General features: G+C 33.0%; 1 protein-coding gene across 1 annotated transcript in view; it reads left to right on the top strand.

The window, feature by feature from the left end:
- The window catches only part of LOC126769150 (phospholipase B1, membrane-associated-like), a 33589-nt gene extending 15234 nt beyond the window's left edge, over nt 1-18355 (top strand). Inside the window, exons 2-7 of the mRNA XM_050487765.1 lie at nt 11361-11616; nt 12357-12526; nt 14645-14861; nt 16502-16647; nt 17357-17525; nt 18036-18355. Coding sequence (XP_050343722.1) covers nt 11361-11616; nt 12357-12526; nt 14645-14861; nt 16502-16647; nt 17357-17525; nt 18036-18214 — 1137 coding nt within the window. The 3' untranslated portion in view covers nt 18215-18355. The remainder of the gene's footprint in view (nt 1-11360; nt 11617-12356; nt 12527-14644; nt 14862-16501; nt 16648-17356; nt 17526-18035) is intronic.
- The last annotated feature ends 3407 nt before the right edge of the window (nt 18356-21762 follow it).

The following is a 21762-nucleotide window of genomic DNA, read 5'->3' as shown; positions in this document are numbered from 1 at the left end:
CGACCACGGCGGCCAATCTCAAGAGAGATTAGCCAACTACGCAGGAGATATTATAGTGCACAAGTGTGTGCGCAAACACAGGTGCACTCTCTATTCCCTAACTCTCATAATCCGATGGGACGGCAATCCGACACGACCGGAAAGAGTTCAGGCGCAGAACCAACGACTTTATGTGCTTTTCGAGGCACGGGAGTGTACACACTTTTAGCGTCCAGACTCCGGGCTGCTACTTAGAATTTTCTGACAGAAAAACCCAATAAATTTTTATTGGCCCGACCTGGGAATTGAACCCAGGACCTCCGGGTCTGCGGCCTTATATCAAGCCACTAGACCAACGAGGCAGTCATATCAGTGTATAGAGATTTTGTATCAATACTTTAATTTACGAGTCAATGACCTACCGGTCAATTTTGAAGCGAAATAAAACAACCATCATTTCAAAGGTCCTCCATCAATGAGTCGCTAACCACGAGGTATGGGATCCAGAACGATATATGCCTTGTACCTGTATTTCTTTACTCACTATCAAAACCGAATTGACTTTTAGAGGGGAAAGTGTAACGAATAAAATTCTGACGAAATATGTCTATCCGCTCATCTCCAAGGTTCCTTTGAAATTGTGAATACATTTATAAAGCAAAACATATATCGAGAGCCGAGATGGCAAAGTGGTTAGAACGCGTGAATCTAAACCGATGATCGTGAGTTCAAACCCGAGCAAGCACCACTGAATTTTCTTGTGCTTAATTTGTGTTTATAATCCATCTCGTTCTTGACGGTGAAGGAAATCATCGTGAGGAAACCTGCATGTGTTTAATTTCATTGAAATTCTATCACATGAGCATTCTACCAACCTGCATTTTAGCAGCCTGGTTGAATTAGCTCCAAACCTTCTTCTCAAAGAAGACCTCCTCGTCTTAGCCCAGCAGTGGGACATTCACAGGCTGTTACCCTAAAAATATATCCCTTTATAATACACCTCCAATATTTTATACTACATAAATACAATATAAGCGAATTGATTGCTAAATTCTTGCTTATATTCTAAACGGTAAATTATTATTTGTGTGGTATCATTAATCTATTGCGGTATTTAGCAAGAAAATGATGAAATCCATATTTCAATATGGCGTATCGCCAATTCATTTACATATAAGCATTTATGTCTCTGCAATAATATTTTATTTCATTTAATCCACATTTAAAATTCACGTAATATGAATAAAATTTTCGAATTAATTCTTGTAAATTATTTATTAATGCTTTTATATTTCGCCCGAAAATGTCTCTTCTCTTCATAAGAGCGCCTAGAGCCAGCAAAATTTCAGATTTCATACGTAAATAATGTAAATATAATATGATAAATAATACAAAGCCTTGTCAAACTGTTTTTCCGTTAAGCTCTCGTCTGAATATCGCCACAACGACTGATTTAAGAAACGAATAAATGTTTGAAGTATCGGACTTTTTATTGTTTTAAAAATATAATGGAAAAGTTTAATTAAAATATATTGTAAATGTATTTGTAGGTTAGAAGAAAGTATAAGCATTATCTCTACACAGAAATTGAAACATAGAAATTTAACCACAATGATTATACGGTGCAATAAACGATCCAGTATTTCCCAAGTTATAGATTATGCGAATTTCATCAAATTTGTAATATCAAAACTATTAAATAAGGACTATAATAGCTCACAATAATCGAGATATAAATTGATGCTAGTGTTTACTAACCGCTTATTACCTCCTACAAACTTAACGTAAAATACATTTGTATTTGGCTCTTAAGTAATACAAGATATAACTTATTAATTTAATATTATACAAAATGTAATCGAAGTTAAGATATACTTACAAGACTCTTCGAATATAACGAGAGAAAACTATGTTCATAAATATTGTATGTACACGAGCTATGTATATTATATACGAGCTACCCACGCTTCGCAAAAAAAATAAGCAAGCAGGAAAATAAGCATCAATGTGCAAGCTCGTCTGGGTAGGTACCACCCACTCATCAGATTTTCTACCGAAAAACAGCAGTACTTGATATTGTTGTGTTCCGGTTTGAACGGTGAGTGAGTCAGTGTAATTACAGGCACAAGGGACATAACATATTAGTAGTCAAGGTTGATGGCGCATTGGCAATGTAAGCAATGGGTAACATTTCTTACAACGCCAATGTCTATTGGCGTTGGTGACCACATATTATCAAGTGGCCCATATGCTCATTCGCCTACCTATACTATAAAAAAATCCTGTGTATCGTCTTATATATTTTGAATTAAATTTAAACTGGAATTGATTGCAAACTTATTTCATCCAAAGTGTTATATTATCTGATTATATTTAAAAAAAAAACCAGCGGTTTAATTTATAATTTTACAATACAATCGCGTAAGTAAATAGAAGAACATTAAGGGCGTAATATAAACGGGAAGTTTATATTTACTTAATCGCATTTTTTCTTGTAACTTCAATCCCAACATGTACATTCAATGGTAGTGTAGCTCGCAGCCACTACGTCGAGACGGCATTTTTAAACATATAAACGTATTTAACCGGTTCTTATATAATAACACTCGTAGGTTTTTAGAGATCCGTACGAAAAAATCTCGAATAATGCTCCGTTGCGAGAAATCGTTATACGTCCAGTATTGGGTGCTTTTGTATTTAAAAAAAAAACCCTAAAAGTTTTTTTTTTGTCATTTGAACAATTCTTACACAGCAGTAATTAATACTCCGACAAAAGGCTTTACTTACTTCTACCTTCCAGATTCTGAACTGCTACTGAATCTTCGACAGAAAAATAAATAAATAAATATAAATTTTAATTGGGCCGACCTGGGGTTTGAACCCAGTACCTGAGGATCTGCGGCTTTTTATCTAACCACTAGACCAACGAGGCAGTCGATGTCATTCATACATCGTGTAATTTTAATAAAATAAATGTTCATTAAATTGACAATAATTATATTAAATTAAATATTACTTCAATAACCACATATATTGTAAATAATTAAACAAATAAAATAATTTATGTTTGGAACCTGCAGATATCGAGTTCGACTCGAATTTGTATTTTTTATTCCACAGAATATGCGAATTTCATAATAAAACCATTTAAAGATTTTCATATTAAATAATAATTTTGATCCGGTTTTTACTGGATAATAAATCAAAGTGGTCGTTGCTTGAATCGTTCGGGCATTAACCTTAAAGAAATATCTTAAGTACGTTAAAAAAACGTGACACACTTTTAAACTTACCTTTTCAGATATAGAAACATGGTACATACATAGTCGATTTAATCAATGTTTATAATATAATAAATAAATAACAATATATAATATATATGTATACACATTCATTATATTTCGTTTCTTGATATATTAAACCTTCATTTAGCATATATGATACGAGATAGCGCAATGGTTAGAACGGGAACGTGTATCTTTACCAAAGATTGCATGTTTAATCCCAGGCTAGATGCACTGAATTTCCGCGTGCTTAATTTGTGCTTGAAGGAAAATATCAAGAAATCTATATGTCAGATAAACGGCATGCTTGATATTGTTGTGTTCCGGTTTGAATGAGTCAGTGTAGTACTTTCCTATGATAGTGCCGCATTCGAGATGTTCATAGAGTGTCTAGCCACCTTAAAATTAAATCATGAAGATTGCGCAGCAAAAAGCAAGCAGCTTGACTAATTTGTGTTCGGCCAAATGGAATCGCGCGTAATCGGGACATAACATTATTAGTTCCTTAGTTTGTTAAGATGGTTAATATTTCCAATGTCTATGCTCATCGCCAGTTTGCCTATCTATTAAAATAATCTGTATATATTCATATACAGACGTATTGAGAATCTTCACATTTTTTGAAGTTGTTAAAAAGGACATAATAACTCGTAAATATGAGGCAGTTTATGAATTAGGTAATTTCCAAAGCCGTTAAACCTATGAGCTTATTTCGTAAGAACTCAATTAATGTAATATGGCCTTAAATAATTTTACTGTTGTACCTTTAAACTTTATCTTCATTCAATTCGTAACGTATAGTTCAAATTACAACCTAAATAACTTCACACATCACATAATTATGAACGTAAATGCTTTGCATTAAAGGTCATAATTATATATACTGTTATGTTTTCCAGGCAGTTCGTCGATAACCGTATAAGGTATGACACAATGACGATGCTTACTTGCATTCTTTTACAAATTTTTATTCATAACAATAATTATATATTATCGGTCATTCTTATAAACATTTAGAGGCTGCTTAGTTAAAGAATGCTGTGTCTTCTTCTTTCGCATGTAAATCAATTATGACAGAAAGAGAAAAATCTGTGTTTAACTAAAGAGCCCACTTCGAACTTATATGTTGTTTGCTAATTTTTATTTTAGTAAAATAAAAAATTTTCATAAATTTCCCACTGCTCGGTAAAGGCCGGTCTCTTCTCGATGTTTGAGAACCTACCCAGATGGGCTTGCACAAAGCCCTACCCTTAAGTGTAGTGATCCACGGTAGGTTGGTTAATATAAATTTCACTATATTTTACGTGGCATATTTTTCTTTGTCGTAGAGTTCAAGATGAAATAGAAATGCAATTAATTCATAGTGAGTATCTGGTATTTTCTTAGATTAAACCGTTTAATCATACAAACTGAATATTTACAATACAAATATAGATGACGTCATATAATAGTGTTTATAGATTGAGGACGTTACTTCAATTAGAAAAAAAAATATTTTTTACTCACAGTAATTTATTAGATCATACTTTCATATCATCACAATTTACCGGACATTTCGTCAGAGTTGCACCTTGAGCTGACCGCAGGTATCTCATGACCACGACAGTTACATTATATTTAGGGTTTTAACCGCGATCATCGGTTATAACTTGAAAAAATTTTATTAGCGTTCGGTCCTGCCCTTGTACGGGCAAAAATTGATACCCCTTCCATGTCCATTTAAATTGAAATTTTCAAAAATTCATCCTTAGCGTACGTACCTTATAAAAAAAACTATGTTCTAAATTTAAATTTACTAGACTCAGTAGTTTTGTTTGTACGTTAATAATTAATCAAGACAAACGATTTCATAATCGTTAAATCCTTTAGGCATCACGAATGACTACAGTATACACACAGTGATTTAACAGTACTAAGGTCATGAAATCTTTCTAAGTAAAAATCCCATCTCTATTTGTTATAGTGATGTCATTCCACGGTTAAGAGATTTGTTAAAACAAATTGCCGTCAATGGTGCAATGTCGGTGTCAGAGATCAAGCTACTCGCTAGTGAAAGAACTTGCTACATCAGCCTTGTACGGTCATGTTTAATGGCGATTATTGACGATTCTTATAATAGATTTAAATTGCGTGTTTTGGAATTTTATGGTAAATTTGCTAATGGCACCATACATTATAATGCTTCTATATATTTTTTTCTAAGTTTTTACCCGATACGGCAAGTGTCAGCAACAATGATTGTAGGTTTCAATCCAATTCGTTTTTGTAATAATATATACCTATATTATTGGTGGGCAGGGAGATGGTACCATACCACCGCCAATAAACATTGGCCACAAAGGTCAAAGTCAAAGTCAAAAATCTTTATTCAATATAGAAGCGTTACACTTTCTTATTGATTGTCATAAATCTACCACCGGTTCGGAAATAAGCACCTCAGACCTGAGAAGAATCGGCGAAAGATATTCAGCGGGTTTTTTTTAATATCTCATTTCTTTACAAGAAGTGCAATACTAGCCAAATTATATATACCTTTTTTTAAATTTGAAATAACCTGGAGGCGGTTTCATTCCCAGGGTGTGCAATCATTTAAAAAGTCATCGGATGTGTAATAACCTTTAGCACACAAGCGTTCCTTAACGATTCTAGCGCCGTTAGAAATATTAACCATTCCTTACATAACCAATGCACCACCGACCTTGGGAACTGAATTGGGTCACTCGACCCTTCAAACCGGAACTCAACGATACTAAGTATTGCTGTTTGGCATTAGAGTAAATGATGAATGGGTGGTACCTACCCAGACGGCCTTGCTCAAATCCCTACCATCAAGATGGTATATAAGAACAGTTAATAATATGAAAAAATATAATGATGAATCACAAATTTCTCAGTAGTTGATCGTAACTTATTAGGCGTGTTATAGTCCTGTGCCTTGGAAAGGGCGTAAGGGCTTTACGACCTGCATGTGATCTTCTATCCAGTGGTCGCGAACTTGTTTTTGTGCACATACATTGGACTATTTCATTTCTTGCACAGTCAAGAGGACATTATTTACGACTTGCAACTAGTTCAAAACATCACACGCATTCTAAGACTCCAAATATGACTATTACGTAATTACGGATCCTATTAAAAGATAAAACTATTTAAAGACGCCATATATGGTAATCGAAATTGACGGATTGGTGTAACTTTGGTAGCTCATGCGTACGCTCATCACGTGGAGCGCTTTCTCATTACACGTTTAATGAATCACGATGAGGTGTCGTTTTGTGTGCGCATTGACATTTATTATATAATATTATTCTATCCGTTGCTCGTGAACCGAAACTGTTCTGGGTCAAAGCCAATATGTAACAGTTTGGGAAGTGGTTCACGGTGTCTCATATATTTGCGAATAATCTAATGTCGTGATGTCATAAGCCTTTCATTGTGATTCATAAGATGTATATTATATGTTTATGTGTGTGTGTTGTTATGGCTTGTATTTATTTTATTCGTATGAACATTTGCTGAGATATTATAAAATTTCAGATATAATTGTATTTTAAATATCGAATATTTGTGATGACAATCATTGCAAGAGACACAAAATAAAGAATGTACGTATGTTTTGACTTATTTTGTAATCGAAATGAATACTATTGCATGATAATTAGTTTTCACTTGTTGGTAGGGCTTTTTGCAAGCCTGTCTCGGTAGGTACCACCCACTCATTATGCCTGTCACCTTTAAACTGCGCTACTTAATAATGTCGTGTTCCGGTTTAAAAGATGAGTGATGATGAGCTAGCGTAATAACAGGCACGAGAGATTATTTTTAGAACCCAGTTTGGTGCATTAGTGATGTAATAAAGGGTTAATATTTCGCAGAATATATATGGTGAGCACTCACCATCAGGTCGCCAATTTGTAAGTCCACCTACTTATTATGTTCAATATGTTTTATTTATTTTTCTGATTTAATATTATGAAATAACTAACTAAATTATTGACATTATAAATCAAGTATACAATATTCCTTTAAATGTTAAATTCTTCTATGCCTTTCGAAGAAGTTTTTATGTTCATGACAAATACAAAACATATTTTACTTTAACGATAGTATGAATTGCAATTAAGAGAGCAATGCTAATGTCAAACGAGCGAAGTCGTACGAAGCAATTTGTTTGCAAATCGTTTTCACGTCGAACTTTCCTGATCGAGTGTGTTAGCATGGGCTGCGCACGAGTGTCATCGAATAAACCGTTTGTTATATAACTCTATCAATACTCTTTCCTGTTATAAACGAACGCTCAAGTACGCATGCGTATTTGTATTCTTTAATAAATATTGCCTTAGAGTTATATGATCGCACTGCGAAACTATGGAATGCTTTGCCTGAGTCCGTATTTCCTGATAGGTACAATGTTGGTGTCTTCAAATCCAGAGTAAACAGGTTTCTTATAGGCAAGCGTGCTACGTCTAAGGCCGTGTCGATGCTTAACATCAGGCAAGTCAACCGTCAAACGCTGGCCTATTAATAGTAAAAAAAAAACGTAGGCTAGTAAATTAATATTAGGATTTTTTTTTACTCGTATGAGATTACGTTACTAGAAGCGAGCTATTAGAATGTTTAATACTTATCATATAGGGAGATCGCAACGAAAAACTTTTTTCTAATACAAATTAATGATTTATTCGCATGCCGCATGTGCACAGCTAAATTACAGATATTATGACAAATTCATTCATACATTTCTCAAATGATATAACCACTTAACATAAAATCTTTATTATACTTTATAATGTTGGTCGCAGGCCAGGTTATAAGGTATGCCTTATTGATTCCGAGGCAAAGCCCCGGGTCAGGCTATTAAAATGTTATTCGGTTTGTTAATTACAGGCATAAGGGACATAACATTTTAGTTCCCAAGGTTGGTGGCACATTGGCGATATGAGCGATGGATTACATTTCATACAATGCCAATGTCTATGGGCGTTGGTGACCACTCACCATCAGGTGGCCCATATGCTCGTCCGCATACCTATTATATAAAACAAAAATGACTGTCGATAATTTTTCAGTAGCAGTCCAGTCTGGATTTTTATTTATTTACCAAAAAGCATGTTCCGGAACTGTTTCCGGTCGTGTTGGATTTGTCCTCCTATTGTAATACGAAAGCAATTAATATAGTAATTGATTGTGATCTTATATAATCCATGATATTCACAATGAATTCGTATAAAAATGGCGTTAAGCATGTCAGCGATGTTGTTTTCGGAACTTTGAAGTACGATTATAGTGTTATTAAGTAGTTAAGTGGAATAATGTTGTATTACAGATAAAGACATATTGATTGAGAACTGTTTGTAGTACATATATATAGCAGAGATATTAGCAAATCGCAAAGAATATGTTAATCTAAGGTTTGCTAATCCTTACTCTTTCTTTAATTGAAATGAACACCCCATTTCTCAGTCTCCATTGAGAAAGGCTGTCATGGCCAAAATCGTTCGGGAGGCTATAATTTAAAAAAATATGAATATTATTTAATTATACATTGTTGTTTTTAATTACATATTCAAACGAAGCTAAAACATTCTTACACTCATTAAGAATATTCATTAGATCTTCGTAATTTGTAATTTAAAATACTAATTACCATCGCTAACGCAAGTTATAAATGCTTAAATTTTAAAATTCAGCTTGGATATCAAAGATTTAAATTTTAAATTAAAAAAAAACATGAATGAAGTATTAATAAACCAAAAGTGGCAAAGAGCTTATTCCACTACGCTACTTCTATTATTATACTATTCTACATATAACCTTAATGTAATGTTGTAATATTTTCTTTCACCTTCGAGAATAAGATGTATGTGTCATATGAAATTCTGTTACATGTATGAACATACATATTTGCTAACCCACACTGCAGCAGGGATGTTAAACGAGCTCATTTAACACACATACAACGAGAACATTTAAAAGGGAGCCTTGACCTAGCAGTGTACATTTACATGTTATATTTTCATGTAAAAAAATATGTTTACTTTCAAGTTAACATATGTTTAGAGGAGCCTGGAGATACAAGTTATATACGTATATGTCGAGATGTATATAATAGTACTATGACTTAAGCAATACGTCTTATGAATTTACTTGGGGGCTTTGTGCAAACCCGTCTGGGTAGGTAACACCTACTTTTCACGTATACTACCGCTAAACGGGAAGACTTCGTATTGTTGTGTTCCGGTTCGAAGGGTGAGCGAACCAGTGTTACTATAGGCAGAAGAAACATAACATCTTAGCTACCAATGTTGGTGGTACATTGGCGATTTATGGGATGGTTAATATTTCTTACCATCAGTTGGGCCACCATCATCAATGATAATACAGTAATATCGACGTCGCGTTTGGACTCTACTACCGCTTACCATCAGGTGGAGTAGAATCATTTGCCTTCCCGGCAAATATAAAAAAAACATCGTTATTAAGTCACAGGTGACTTGGAAAAAACATTTGACGGTATTATTTTTAAATAAACAAAAGTCAGAGTAACAACCTCCAAATATAGTGTCAGTCATACTACCTCATAGACTTAGTATTTATCATATTCATTTTTAATGTCTTATGTCTAAGTCTGTCTGTCTGTCTATCTTATGTCTAAGTTCCTTGTGATGTTTTTCTTTTTGTGTAATATGTTTTTTTTTTCTCAAGGATAAGGGCTTTTTAGTTTTAGTTTGTTCTTATAATTTCATTTATTTATTTTCGTGTGCGCGCATTTGTTTATGTTTACCCAATAGTCAGGGGCCATCTGAAAATCAGTGCTGTGCATTAGCACAGCTTATACTGAGATGAACCCCTTGCTACCTACACTGTATTCTTTAAATTTAATTATTTTTCTTCTGTATAATCTATGTAATGTTTGTGTGTAGCAAAATAAATGGTTTAAATGGTTTAATTATAATAATAATTTTTGTCAAATATAGCATATATGTAAGTTGAGTGTAAGTAATAAGGCGAATGAATAATAAAAATGCGTCGGATAATGGTCTTCTTCTTGTAATTGAGATGTTACGTCCATTTCGCAATATATCATAAGTAACTTCGTGATCGCTTTAAGATTACATCTTTAAGATTGTATGTAAGCTCTAACGTTTGATATTTACGACGTTTTTTTTAAAAATACAAACGAATAAAAGTTTTTTTTTAAACATCACACATTTCGGACAAGGTCAAGAATATTTTAACATCGATAAAATTTAAGTATTGATTTATTAATATTTATTCTAGTAACAGCCTGTGAATTTCCCACTACTGAGCCTTCTCTCCTTTTTTTTTTTGAAAGAGGATTTTGTAAGACGGTTTTGGGGCTTATTCCACCTCGATTGCTTCAATACAAATTAAGGGAATACACGTGGCAAAATTTCAGTGAAATTTGACAGATGCAACCGACATATCCTAACGATGTTTTCTTTCACCGCCAAGCACGAGATGAATTATAAGCACAAATAATATAATAATATTTATCGATATATTAATTTTTAAATAATTAAAGTTCAAAACAAAACAATGCCGTGTGTCGTCAATTATGACGAGTCAACTCCAAGTTGGCTTTATATTTTCGTTATGGTTTGTTAGCACAATGTTCGAACAAAATTATAGCGTTTGCGTAGAGAATTTTACCGAGCCATTCATCTCCACATGCAATGGTACAGAACAATATATAATAATACTACTATTGTTTGGTCCTACAATATATTTTATGTTTGTGTTCACTAGTAAGAACTAGGAATCAGTAGTAGTTCACATTAATAAGTTAAAATTATTATCAAAAATAATGAAGACGTGATCATGTATATTTTTGATATAAAAAAACTTTTTTGTTTAAACGAAAGATACGTATCCTTGTTTACTGTCTCGTTGGTGTAGTAGCTTCGAAAGCTGTAGATCTCAAAGTCCCGGTTTCAAGTTGTGGCTCAAACCAGGAAAACTAAGTTATATAGTTTTTTTGTTCAGCAGCAAGCAACAACAGTTGCGAAGCTGGCAATGCTGGTATTCCTTTGCCCCGGTAATCACATAAAACCCTTTTTATTTTTTTCATTACAGTGGTCAGTTAATTATCCAACTCGGAGGTCGAACGTACGGCGGCAGCGTACATTCTCACCATCAACGCCGTTCCCCTGTCAGGAGTCCTTATCATGGGGCCGAAGTAAGCAGGTCCCCACGTCAGTGCATCGGCTACGGCCAGGGGACATCGATGTTGTCGCAGCGATAGGGGACTCTTTGGTAGCAGGAAGCGGGGCACTTGAAGAGTTCGCACTAGGAGCAATTATTGAGTATCGAGGAGTGTCGTGGTGTGCTGGTAAGTCAAAAATTTCAATTGAAAAAAAAAATACGCTTTGAAAATAAATCGAGATCTATTATATTTTTAAAGTAGATTAAAATTAGTAATTGCTCCATAATTTTTTCGTCAATAACTTCTTTAAGATCAGTTCTATGAATAATTACAAAAAACAAACCATTCATTCAATTAATGTTTTAAAATCAATACAATTCAGTATACAATGTATTGTCAGTAAAAACAAGTGTGTTTGCAAAAGACGATCTAATAGTTATATCTATCTAACGATAAAAGGTTTGATGGAGTTGTTTATTTCCGAGAATCGACCGACCGAAAGAAGATAAATAAAAGCTTGTAAAAAGTTGCAGATGTATAAATTGAAAGTTTCTTTATTTTAAATAAAAGATTTAACCTAATTATTGATAGTTAAAGTAAAAACTAAAATTATTCGGAAATGAACCAAAATTAATATTGTTTTTATAGCCTCAAGACGATCATTTTGTTCCCAATGTGTGCTCTAATCTATGCATCTATGTAATCATTATATTGTGCACATAGTAATTTAAACTTTTTTTAAAAATTTAGCAATTGTCTCTTTGTTTGGACGTTTTCTGAAATAATGTGTGTATAATTGTCCCATAGAAGAGTTAATGACTCCTTTGTAGTTTGTTTAGTAAAGAAGTAATAAGTTTGTCTCTGTAATCATTACATCCTACAACTATATAAATCTGATTATTTATGACGTTTTTCCGTTTCTTTAGGAGGCGATAGCACATGGCGAGAGTTCCTCACGTTACCCAATATTCTTAAGGAGTACAATCCTAATTTGCGAGGCTACTCAACAGGCACAGGAGAATGGCTGTCCAAGAACTCGAGACTGAACGTGGCATTTCCCGTAGCTTCGGATCAGGATGCGTACAAACAGGCTAAGGTTGGCCAAACAAATCTATCATAAACATTAGATTTTTAGTTTTTTTTTAGTTTTCGGTTAGGCAAACGACTCCACTCTACCTGATGGTAAGTGGTAGTTGAGTCCGAACGCAACGACGGCCAGTGCAGTCGGAAAGAGTGATCTACACTAGCACTATAAACGAATATCACCGATATCCATCCCCTTCCCTGACTGATGGTGACTAGCCAAGAATGTAGGAGATAACAGTGCACAATGTACGGACAAATACAGATATTCTACCGCAAAACAGCAATACTTGATATTGTTGTGTTCCGGTTTGAAGGGTGAGTGAGCCAGTGTAATTACAGGCACAAGGGACATAAAATCTTAGTTCCCAAGGTTGGTGGCGCATTGGCTATAAGCGATGGTTGACATTTCTTACAATGCCAATGTCTAAGGGCGTTTGGTGACCACTTACCATCAGGTGGCCCATATGCTCGTCCACCTTCCTATTCTATAAAAAAAAAGGCGCATTCGCAATTTGATAAAGCAGCAGGGTGTTCAAGCTCAGAAGCTTTAAATACTCGCGTGTAAGCGCGGCTTTCTAAACTTCGAGCGGGTATTGTAATTGTTTCGTCTCAAGGTTTAAATCCAGAAACTAATAATTTGTAGATTTAAATCTTAATAATTTATAAGATATTATTTAGTTATTATCTGATATTAGATTATGATGAAGATGATAGAACAGACTAGGATGCAAACGTAGTTTAAATAACACTTATATAATAAGTATTATATGAAATAAATACGAAATGAAAATGTTTTATAGATATATTTTTCATTGAATAATTAAATTATATTATAACATATAACATCACTTGGCCTGATACCTTTATAGACCGTGACCATTACTGACTATCATGAAGCCAAATTAATACTAAATTTGTAACTATAATTATTTTATTATTTCTTGTTTAATCTAGTGAATAATGTTTTGTATAAAAACGGTTTTTTTATATAAATAATTTCCGCTCTTATATCTTGAAGTATTAAATATTTCAATGTTAACCAATGCATAACATTAATCTGATAATGTTTTTATTTAATTGGACAAATGATTAGAGGTTGTTCTTTATCTAATATTTGATACATTAATTTTTAATCGAATAAATCATGTGACTTTCCTCGTAGCTTATTCACGTATAGACGTATTCCTTACAACAATAGAATGGTCAGCTGTGCCTGAAAAATATTTATTTTTTCATTTATACTTTAGTGTACAACATGGTAAAATAGTACATAATATGTGCAATACTAATAATTTACTTTCTTTAGGTGGCAGAATATATTTGCCATCTTAGGCAAATTCAATCTTATTTTAATTTTTTGACGGGATTTAATTTATTAATTTAGCCCTACTTCTGGGCTCTACCTATTGAGGGGAAGTTTTAAAGCTTATCCCACCACGTTGCTCCAATGATCATCTCCTCCAGGGTCATCCAGGGCCATCTCGGCTCTGTTCAAAACTGAGCTGGGCTCGAATTTCAATTAATAACTTCAAGTTATATTTTTGAATCCTGGGGATATGTAAATATATCTGCAAAGAAGCTTTATGAACCATCACATCCATGTTTTTAAAATGAAAATAATAAAGATTACAAAAGTAACTAAATGTACACTGTACTAACGATGGTAGTAAAGCAAATCAAAACATTCGAAGTGATCGCGATTCACCGTGAGAACTATGTCAATAGCTGATGAACTTAACTTGATCACGTAACGGATGTATCGCTTCTGATGCTGCTGATGAATAATTACAAGATAATTACTAGATATACCGTTTCGAGTATCGAAATTGATTTGTTATTGTACGAATACGAATAAAACAAGAGAGAGATGAAATTAAAAATTGGTCGTACAATATCGTACCGTTTTTTATCGTAATATAATACTTTATTGATGATAATATTTTATGGTTTTAAATGAATATAAAAAATTGTTAGGCATTGCAATATTACATTGAACTAGTGGTAGGGCTTTGTGTACGCTCCTCTTTTGCTACCTACCAAATTACCGCTTAAAAAAAAGTGTACTCCAACAAAGGAGTAACATTTATATTTACCACATTTCTCATCATATTTCATAATTCACCGTTAGATCCTGGTGGCACGCATGCGGTCATCTCCCGACATAGACATGTTGCGTGACTGGAAGATGATCACAGTGTTCATCGGCGCCAATGACCTCTGCTCCGCCTCTTGCCTATCGCCCGTGTCGTGGTCACCCGCCGCCCATGCTAGGAAACTCGCGAAGGCGCTCGACTACTTCCACATGCACCTACCAAGAACCATTGTCAACCTAATACCAGTTCTGGGTAAGTAGCTTTTAAAATTATGTAACAACTGATTTTGTTTTAAAAGTTAACAAAAAAAAGAAAATGACATAATTATAACATATTGTAAGCTGTTCCCAAAGCTGGATGATCAATCAAAACAACTAGATATTAGGCATTTACAAGCACTTTTAAATCAATGAGCAAGATTAAATTAAAAGTAAAGCTACGATCGGTTCTGAATGTAGATTGCGCAGTAAAGAACCAGTAAGAAATTTTATATTTTCTTTTTGATATTGTCATTATTCTTCTAGGATTATCTAACAACATAACTTATTTTGCTAGTATCAGCTACAAATAAGTTTTGTTAACACATCTTCTTCCGACTCCACAAAGTCAATGAAGTCAATACCCTGGGCGATGTGTTGATTCATATTATAAAATTCTGCTACTAGACTACTTTTTAGTTTTGACAATTACAACATTTAAATCTCATGTTACATAAACATAGATGAATACAAATCTATATTAGTTACTGTAAAAAACATCGCGTGGAATTGTGGCAAGAAAGCTAGAAGTATTTTCCCGTTCAATCGCGAAACCGATCTCTGCGTGATAAATGTATCAGCCAGGGTATTAAAAGTTTTTGCACTATTAATCTTGTGACGCTTTAAATTTATTTACTTAAAATAGCCGTTATTTCAATGATGATGATTTAAACATGTCTTAAGTGCGTGTTTCACAATAGGCAATAACCAGTTCGATGGGTAATTTATTAACTCAAACTTTCCCTACACCTAAATTATTATCTCATTTTTCGAACATTCCAAATCAGAAATGAATTATGCAATATTGACGGTAATGTTGAAAACTTTGATTACACAATTATGTTCAATAAATTAAATAAAAGTGAACAAAATGAATATTTGAATAGAAAAGAAGACGAATAAAAACATTATTTGAATAGGCTCTTGCAAGCAATATTGAATCAATTTATGTATAATTCCACAAATAAATGATGTAGTTCCATTATCTACGATTAAATTCATATAGCCTGTAGTATGTATATAAACACATATTTAGTAAAACTACAATTAAATTTAATATATAAATATTATGTCTTAAAATTGATGTCGAAAGATATTTAAGCGATAAGTGAGATAACTGCTAGGAAATAAAACATTCAATGCACTTAGACACAGTTGAGATTATGATATTGTTAGGTGTCATATAACCAACTATCTATGTAAGCAATCACTATGTTGAGCTGCAGCTAGAACAGAAATCTTCTTAATCGTATATATATTTATGTTTATCGTTATCTTGTTGTCTTCACACAGAAATGTATTCGTTAATTATGTTGATTTTATATTATTTCTTAAAGAAAATTCTGATATAAAAAACGTAATGTATCGGCTATTACTTTTCAGATTGTATTTAGTCTGAGTATATAGAAAAGGTATAGTTATAAAGGTATCTAATATACTTATAAAATTTTGGATAAATTCTGAAATAACAACATAGTACGACACACTTTTTAAGATATAAAATTACTTGCTGTTCCAAACGGTTTTAACCGCGTGGAACATTACTAAGAGTGCCCTTTCTCAATAAATGGTCAAAGTATTGCAATTTTTTTTGGCTTTCTTTATGTTGATTGAATGGTAACTTTTTGATTACAGACGTATCAGTATCAGTGAGGGTACTGCGTCCGCTGATGTGTCGTCTGATGCATCCACTGTTCTGCACTTGCTTCCACCGTGGCGGAGGAGAGTTGCTCGATCTCGTCCGTCAGGCGCGTCTTTATCAAGCTGCGGAAATGGCTTTGGTAAGTGGTTCTCGATGTCGTATTTTTGTTTAATAGCTTTTACGTTTTCTTTTTCATATTTTGGTAGTATTTTAAGTAGCGCATATTCGTAATGAGCAAATAATAAATATATTTCTTAATATAGAGTAGTAATTACCCTTCATTTAACCGTAAATGTTTTATTAGGAAGTGACGCAGCAGTAGCCCAAAGGGTCTGAATCGAACTTTTGACTTTCACATCATTAGATATTAAGCCAATTATTGAAATAATAAAAGCTGAATAAATGTTTGGCTTAATTAATAACATAAACAACAAATTAAATTTTATTATACATATGTACATATTTTACAAAAACTAATATATAAAACGATCAAGGTTATTATTGTTTTGGGTATATTTCGATATCTATAGTTCGATGAGCGTTGGACTAGGCTAAACTTATATATTTTATAGTCGGAACATATCCTAGTAGAAATTTTCGATCGACAAAATTAATAAATATCTACGTCCAACTAAAGACAGAGGTTAGATTCCTTTAATTTATTTAAAAAAATGGTATGTATTATATATCAGCAAGGACTACACAATCATGTACTCACCATGTAATCCAAGATTACATAAACAAAACTAACCTAACGTGAACTACGTTACATGAGTCAAACTCACTAATGAACATTTTTCAAAATAGAGTTCTGATTGTAACATTTGTTATGATTTTTCTTATTTCAGGTTAATTCAGGTCGTTACGACACTCGAGAAGATTTCACAGTAGTAATTCAGCCGTTTATGCAGCTGTTCAACGCACCAATGCCGCCCACGCAGCCTCTTCCACTCGTAATCCACCAGTCTTATATCACGCACGACTGTTTTCACTTTTCACAAAAGGGACACGCGCTAGGTAATATTTCAAATACCTAATTTTCTAAAATTAATGTTATAATCAATTACATATTGCCAACGTCCTAGGTAATGATAATAATAATCTTTATTGACATCGTTTTTGTACATCCGTTCATAGATATCCTGGCACCCTTAACTAGGAAGACCCGTATTAGGGACCAGGGGGGTGTACTAGATATAATGTAATAGGAAAATATTTTAAGCTACAGATCATTTCATCTTTTTTGTGCATGGTATTCGTATTGTCAACCAATACATTTGAATATTCTCTTAAAAATATTGATGCGTAATAAATAATCACTTAATTGTATTTAATTAACATAGTTATCAATAGGTAAACAGAAGAGTAGAATCTACATTCCAAAGATTACAAGTTTTTCTAAGAGCCTACTCGGATAAAATCTATATCACACATTGAACGCGAACCTCTTATTATCGATCCATTATTGGTACACCTAAAGTGAAAATCGCGATGCAGTCAGCTTTACGTTGATTCGTTGTGTTCCAGCTGCCAACCTCCTGTGGAACAACCTGCTGGAGCCCGTGGGCAACAAGACGGACGCGGCGCCGCCCGTGCTGCTGCGCGCGTTCCGCTGCCCCGCGCGCGAGGCGCCCTTCATCTTCACGCGGAACAACTCGCAAGAGTTCCTGAGGACCGGACAGCAGGAGTTCGCTTTCGAAACATGATGACTGCACGTTTAGTTAGATAATTTATTCATTTTTCTATTCGCTATCTCCGTTTCGATGTCACAATGTTCAGTTATTTAATAATAAACAGCCAGCTAGAGAGCTACGATGAACATATCATCTTGAATAGGCAAGAAGTATTTAAAAAAAGTCATTTCGTATTAGAATAATTATTATATCTCTTGGATAACGACTTCAATATATTTTGTAAATATAAAAAATGTATGTAGTATGTTTGATAAATTTTGAAAGATATATCGTTTGATTTATTATCGGTACAAGTATGCAATAGTTCAATTATTTCGAATACCTCATTAAACGAGTAAGTAGATGAATTGTTTAAGTTATATAGTTCGGAAGCTTTTCATTTTTAAACTTATATTAATATGTATTTGATAATATAGATATGTACCAAAGGAGTAGTTGTGTATGATTTTGTAATCATTTTATTAAATTAAATAATATGACTAATTTTAGACTAGTGAGTGGCTAGTCTCTGATTTTATTTACAGAAAAATAGATCCTAGATTAATCTAGATTGTTGGTTCGAACCCGGGTCAACATAACTGAATTTTCATGTGCTTAATAAAATGCAATTAGTGCTCGGCGGTGAAGAAACACATCGTGAATTTCATGTGTCGGGTGAAAATCTATCCACCAACCTGCACTCGATTAGCGCTGTGTAATAAGCTACGCACCTTCTCTAATGGAGTTGAGCCCTTAGTTCAGCTTAGGGAGTTTTACCATATGTTAAAATTATCATGCATAAACTTAATCAAAATGAATCCATGTATTAAAACTATTTTTTATTACTTTGTATTGTGACTAAAAGTGTTAGAAAAATTTCAACTCAGACGAATGTTGGAACGATTTAAAATTAAGTTGTAAGATTCGATCCACACGAATCTGAAAATGTGAAGTTAAATAAAAACTTGTCAAAAATAATAATATTAATAAATGACCCTTAAATCTGTGAAATATTGGATTATAAGAATACTTAAGTCCTTATAATAACAATATTATAAAAATTCTTGTAAGCACATTAATTTTTTATATAAAAATGTTAAGTGCCATTAGTGATTGTTGTATTAGGTGATGATTTTGTATAAATATATGGACGTTGGAATAATAATAGGGTGTTTTTATTCCATGCAGGTTTAAATATAATATATTTTTTTATAAAAAATAAATCTTTCATTTGAAAAGTACTCTACATTCAAAACGCCTACTAAAATATTACAAGCAACTCGGACATTGTGTAAATATAGGCGCATAGTACAAAGTGCAAAATAAATACTCATTATATAACACAATATACATGTATAACAATTTGAGTATAAAATTGACATTCTACGCAAAAATATTTTCTATATTTAAAAAGTTAAAATCATGAATCAATTAGAAAAACGTTACAAATTACTTGCTTAATAAATATCAAAAATTTGCCACAGTTTCTATATATTTTTTTTTTTACAATTAATAGGCCAGCGTTTGACCGTTGACTTGCCTGATGTTAGGCATCGACACGGTCTAAGATGTAGCACGCTTGCCTATAAGAAACCTGTTTACTCTGGATTTGAAAACACCAATATTGTACCTATCGGGAAATACGGACTCAGGCAAAGCATTCCAAAGTTACGCAGTGCGAATGATGAATGTAGACTAAAGCGTCAAGCGTCAAGTGCCTTCGTACGTAGGCGGGGAATTTCCACTGTGTACCTATGGCGCTTTGGTCGCGATTGCCTGGCTGTTTGATAGTAAAAATGGGGGCTGGAGGAATCAGTTCGTGTAATATACCTTACGTTTGAGGAGAACCGGTGACAAATAAAACAATTTGGGTCATCTTTAACGCTACACAATTTGGCTCCCTGTTCTTTTTGGAAAAAGCGCATAAGATGAAAGACGGGGTGCAGATGTTGCCAGAAACGTTGATGAAGTTGAAGATGAAGACGGGCAAAAATAAATAAATAAATTATGACTATTTATATTAGATTTCTTGATAAAAATTTTGTTAAAAATAATAGGTCGAACCCTATTATTACTCATGCATTTTCATCGCATTATCAAATATTATAATACAAGAAACATTGAAATTCCTTAAATTTACTTTTTTATGAAATTTATGTGCCCAAATTAAAAGTAATGAGAATAATCGTCTTTGTCAAGACAAAGATCGTACAGGTATCAGCCGTTTAACAAAAAAAAAAAATTAATATCTTAAATAATTATTCAATATATCAGTATTACACATACTTATGTATTGTCAAAAATCTACCACCAGTTCGGAAAAAACACCTCAGAACTGAGAAGAAACGGCGAAAGAAACTCAGTGGGTTTTAATTTTAAATCTTTTTTTAACAATTGCATTCACATAAGATACATTACATAACACAGAATACCACACTAAGAAAGTAATTAATATATAATAGTAAATGTATATGAAAGAGGATACAAATACATACACAGTCACAATCTTCAAACGTTGCTGCAAAGTTAAGCTTACTCACTTTTTTATTAATACGAGGCCCCATTTATGGCGATTTCTAAATATTTATTTTGAGAACTTGAATTGAAGAAATTATGATATACAGTGTACAAACTTGACCCTAAGAAAACACATTGATAAATAAAAAGGCAATGTCTTATTTATTTATATACTCTTTATTGCACACCAATATAAACAAAAATAATAGGAGTAAAACAAAAACAAAGAAAAGAAAAATGTACAATAGGCGGCCTTATCGCTAAAACAGCGATCTCTTCCAGGCAACCTTTGGTAGAGGAGAGAGATAGGATGGTAGGGGTGTACAAATTATTAAAAAAAAAAAAATAGATACAATATATATATGTATATATACGATACATAAATAAATATTCCATAAATATATAATTATATAATAATATAATATACATACACATTATAAATATATACATTTACATACTATAGATACTTACATAATAAATAAAATATTTAATTGCAGTATTTTTTCATGAAGCAAGATAGTGTCTTATCCTGTTTAATTAACTTTAAGTTAATTAATTTAATCTTGCCGCAGCTGAAACCGTAACGTTTATCCCTTTTACATAAATATCAGTCCTTATAATTGAAAAACATGTATAATAAATATAAAATATACCATTTTTCATTTGTTTCTGTATTCAAGTGAAAATACATGTTTCATGAAGCTTTGAAACATTTTAAACATCAGTATGACTAAATGTGTGCCTTGCCCTGTCTCTCAATGACAACTAGAACTAATCTTTACGATTCATTTCTTGTATGTTTTGTAGTCATTCCTACGCAATAACGAAGGCGATCATAGTCGGTAATTTCACGGACCATTGCGAGTTCAAGCCGAGCCTGTCTGCATGTCGAGACAATAGCATTAGATTCGAATTATTTGAGGAGCTCCCATTAAAAGATATTACATTGTTACTATAGGTATAAATGTGAATGTTGCTCACCTAAAAAAAGTCAAGGTGCATTTTGCGTTTGATAGATTCTTTTGTAATTAATATTCTTTAATTTCGATTCGACAACACAGTTT

Source organism: Nymphalis io, chromosome 6, assembly GCF_905147045.1.
Source record: "Nymphalis io chromosome 6, ilAglIoxx1.1, whole genome shotgun sequence".
In the NCBI taxonomy this organism is placed as follows: domain Eukaryota; kingdom Metazoa; phylum Arthropoda; class Insecta; order Lepidoptera; family Nymphalidae; genus Nymphalis; species Nymphalis io.
The sequence above is the reverse complement of the archived record's forward strand: the minus strand, read 5'-3'. Positions and strand labels throughout refer to the sequence as shown.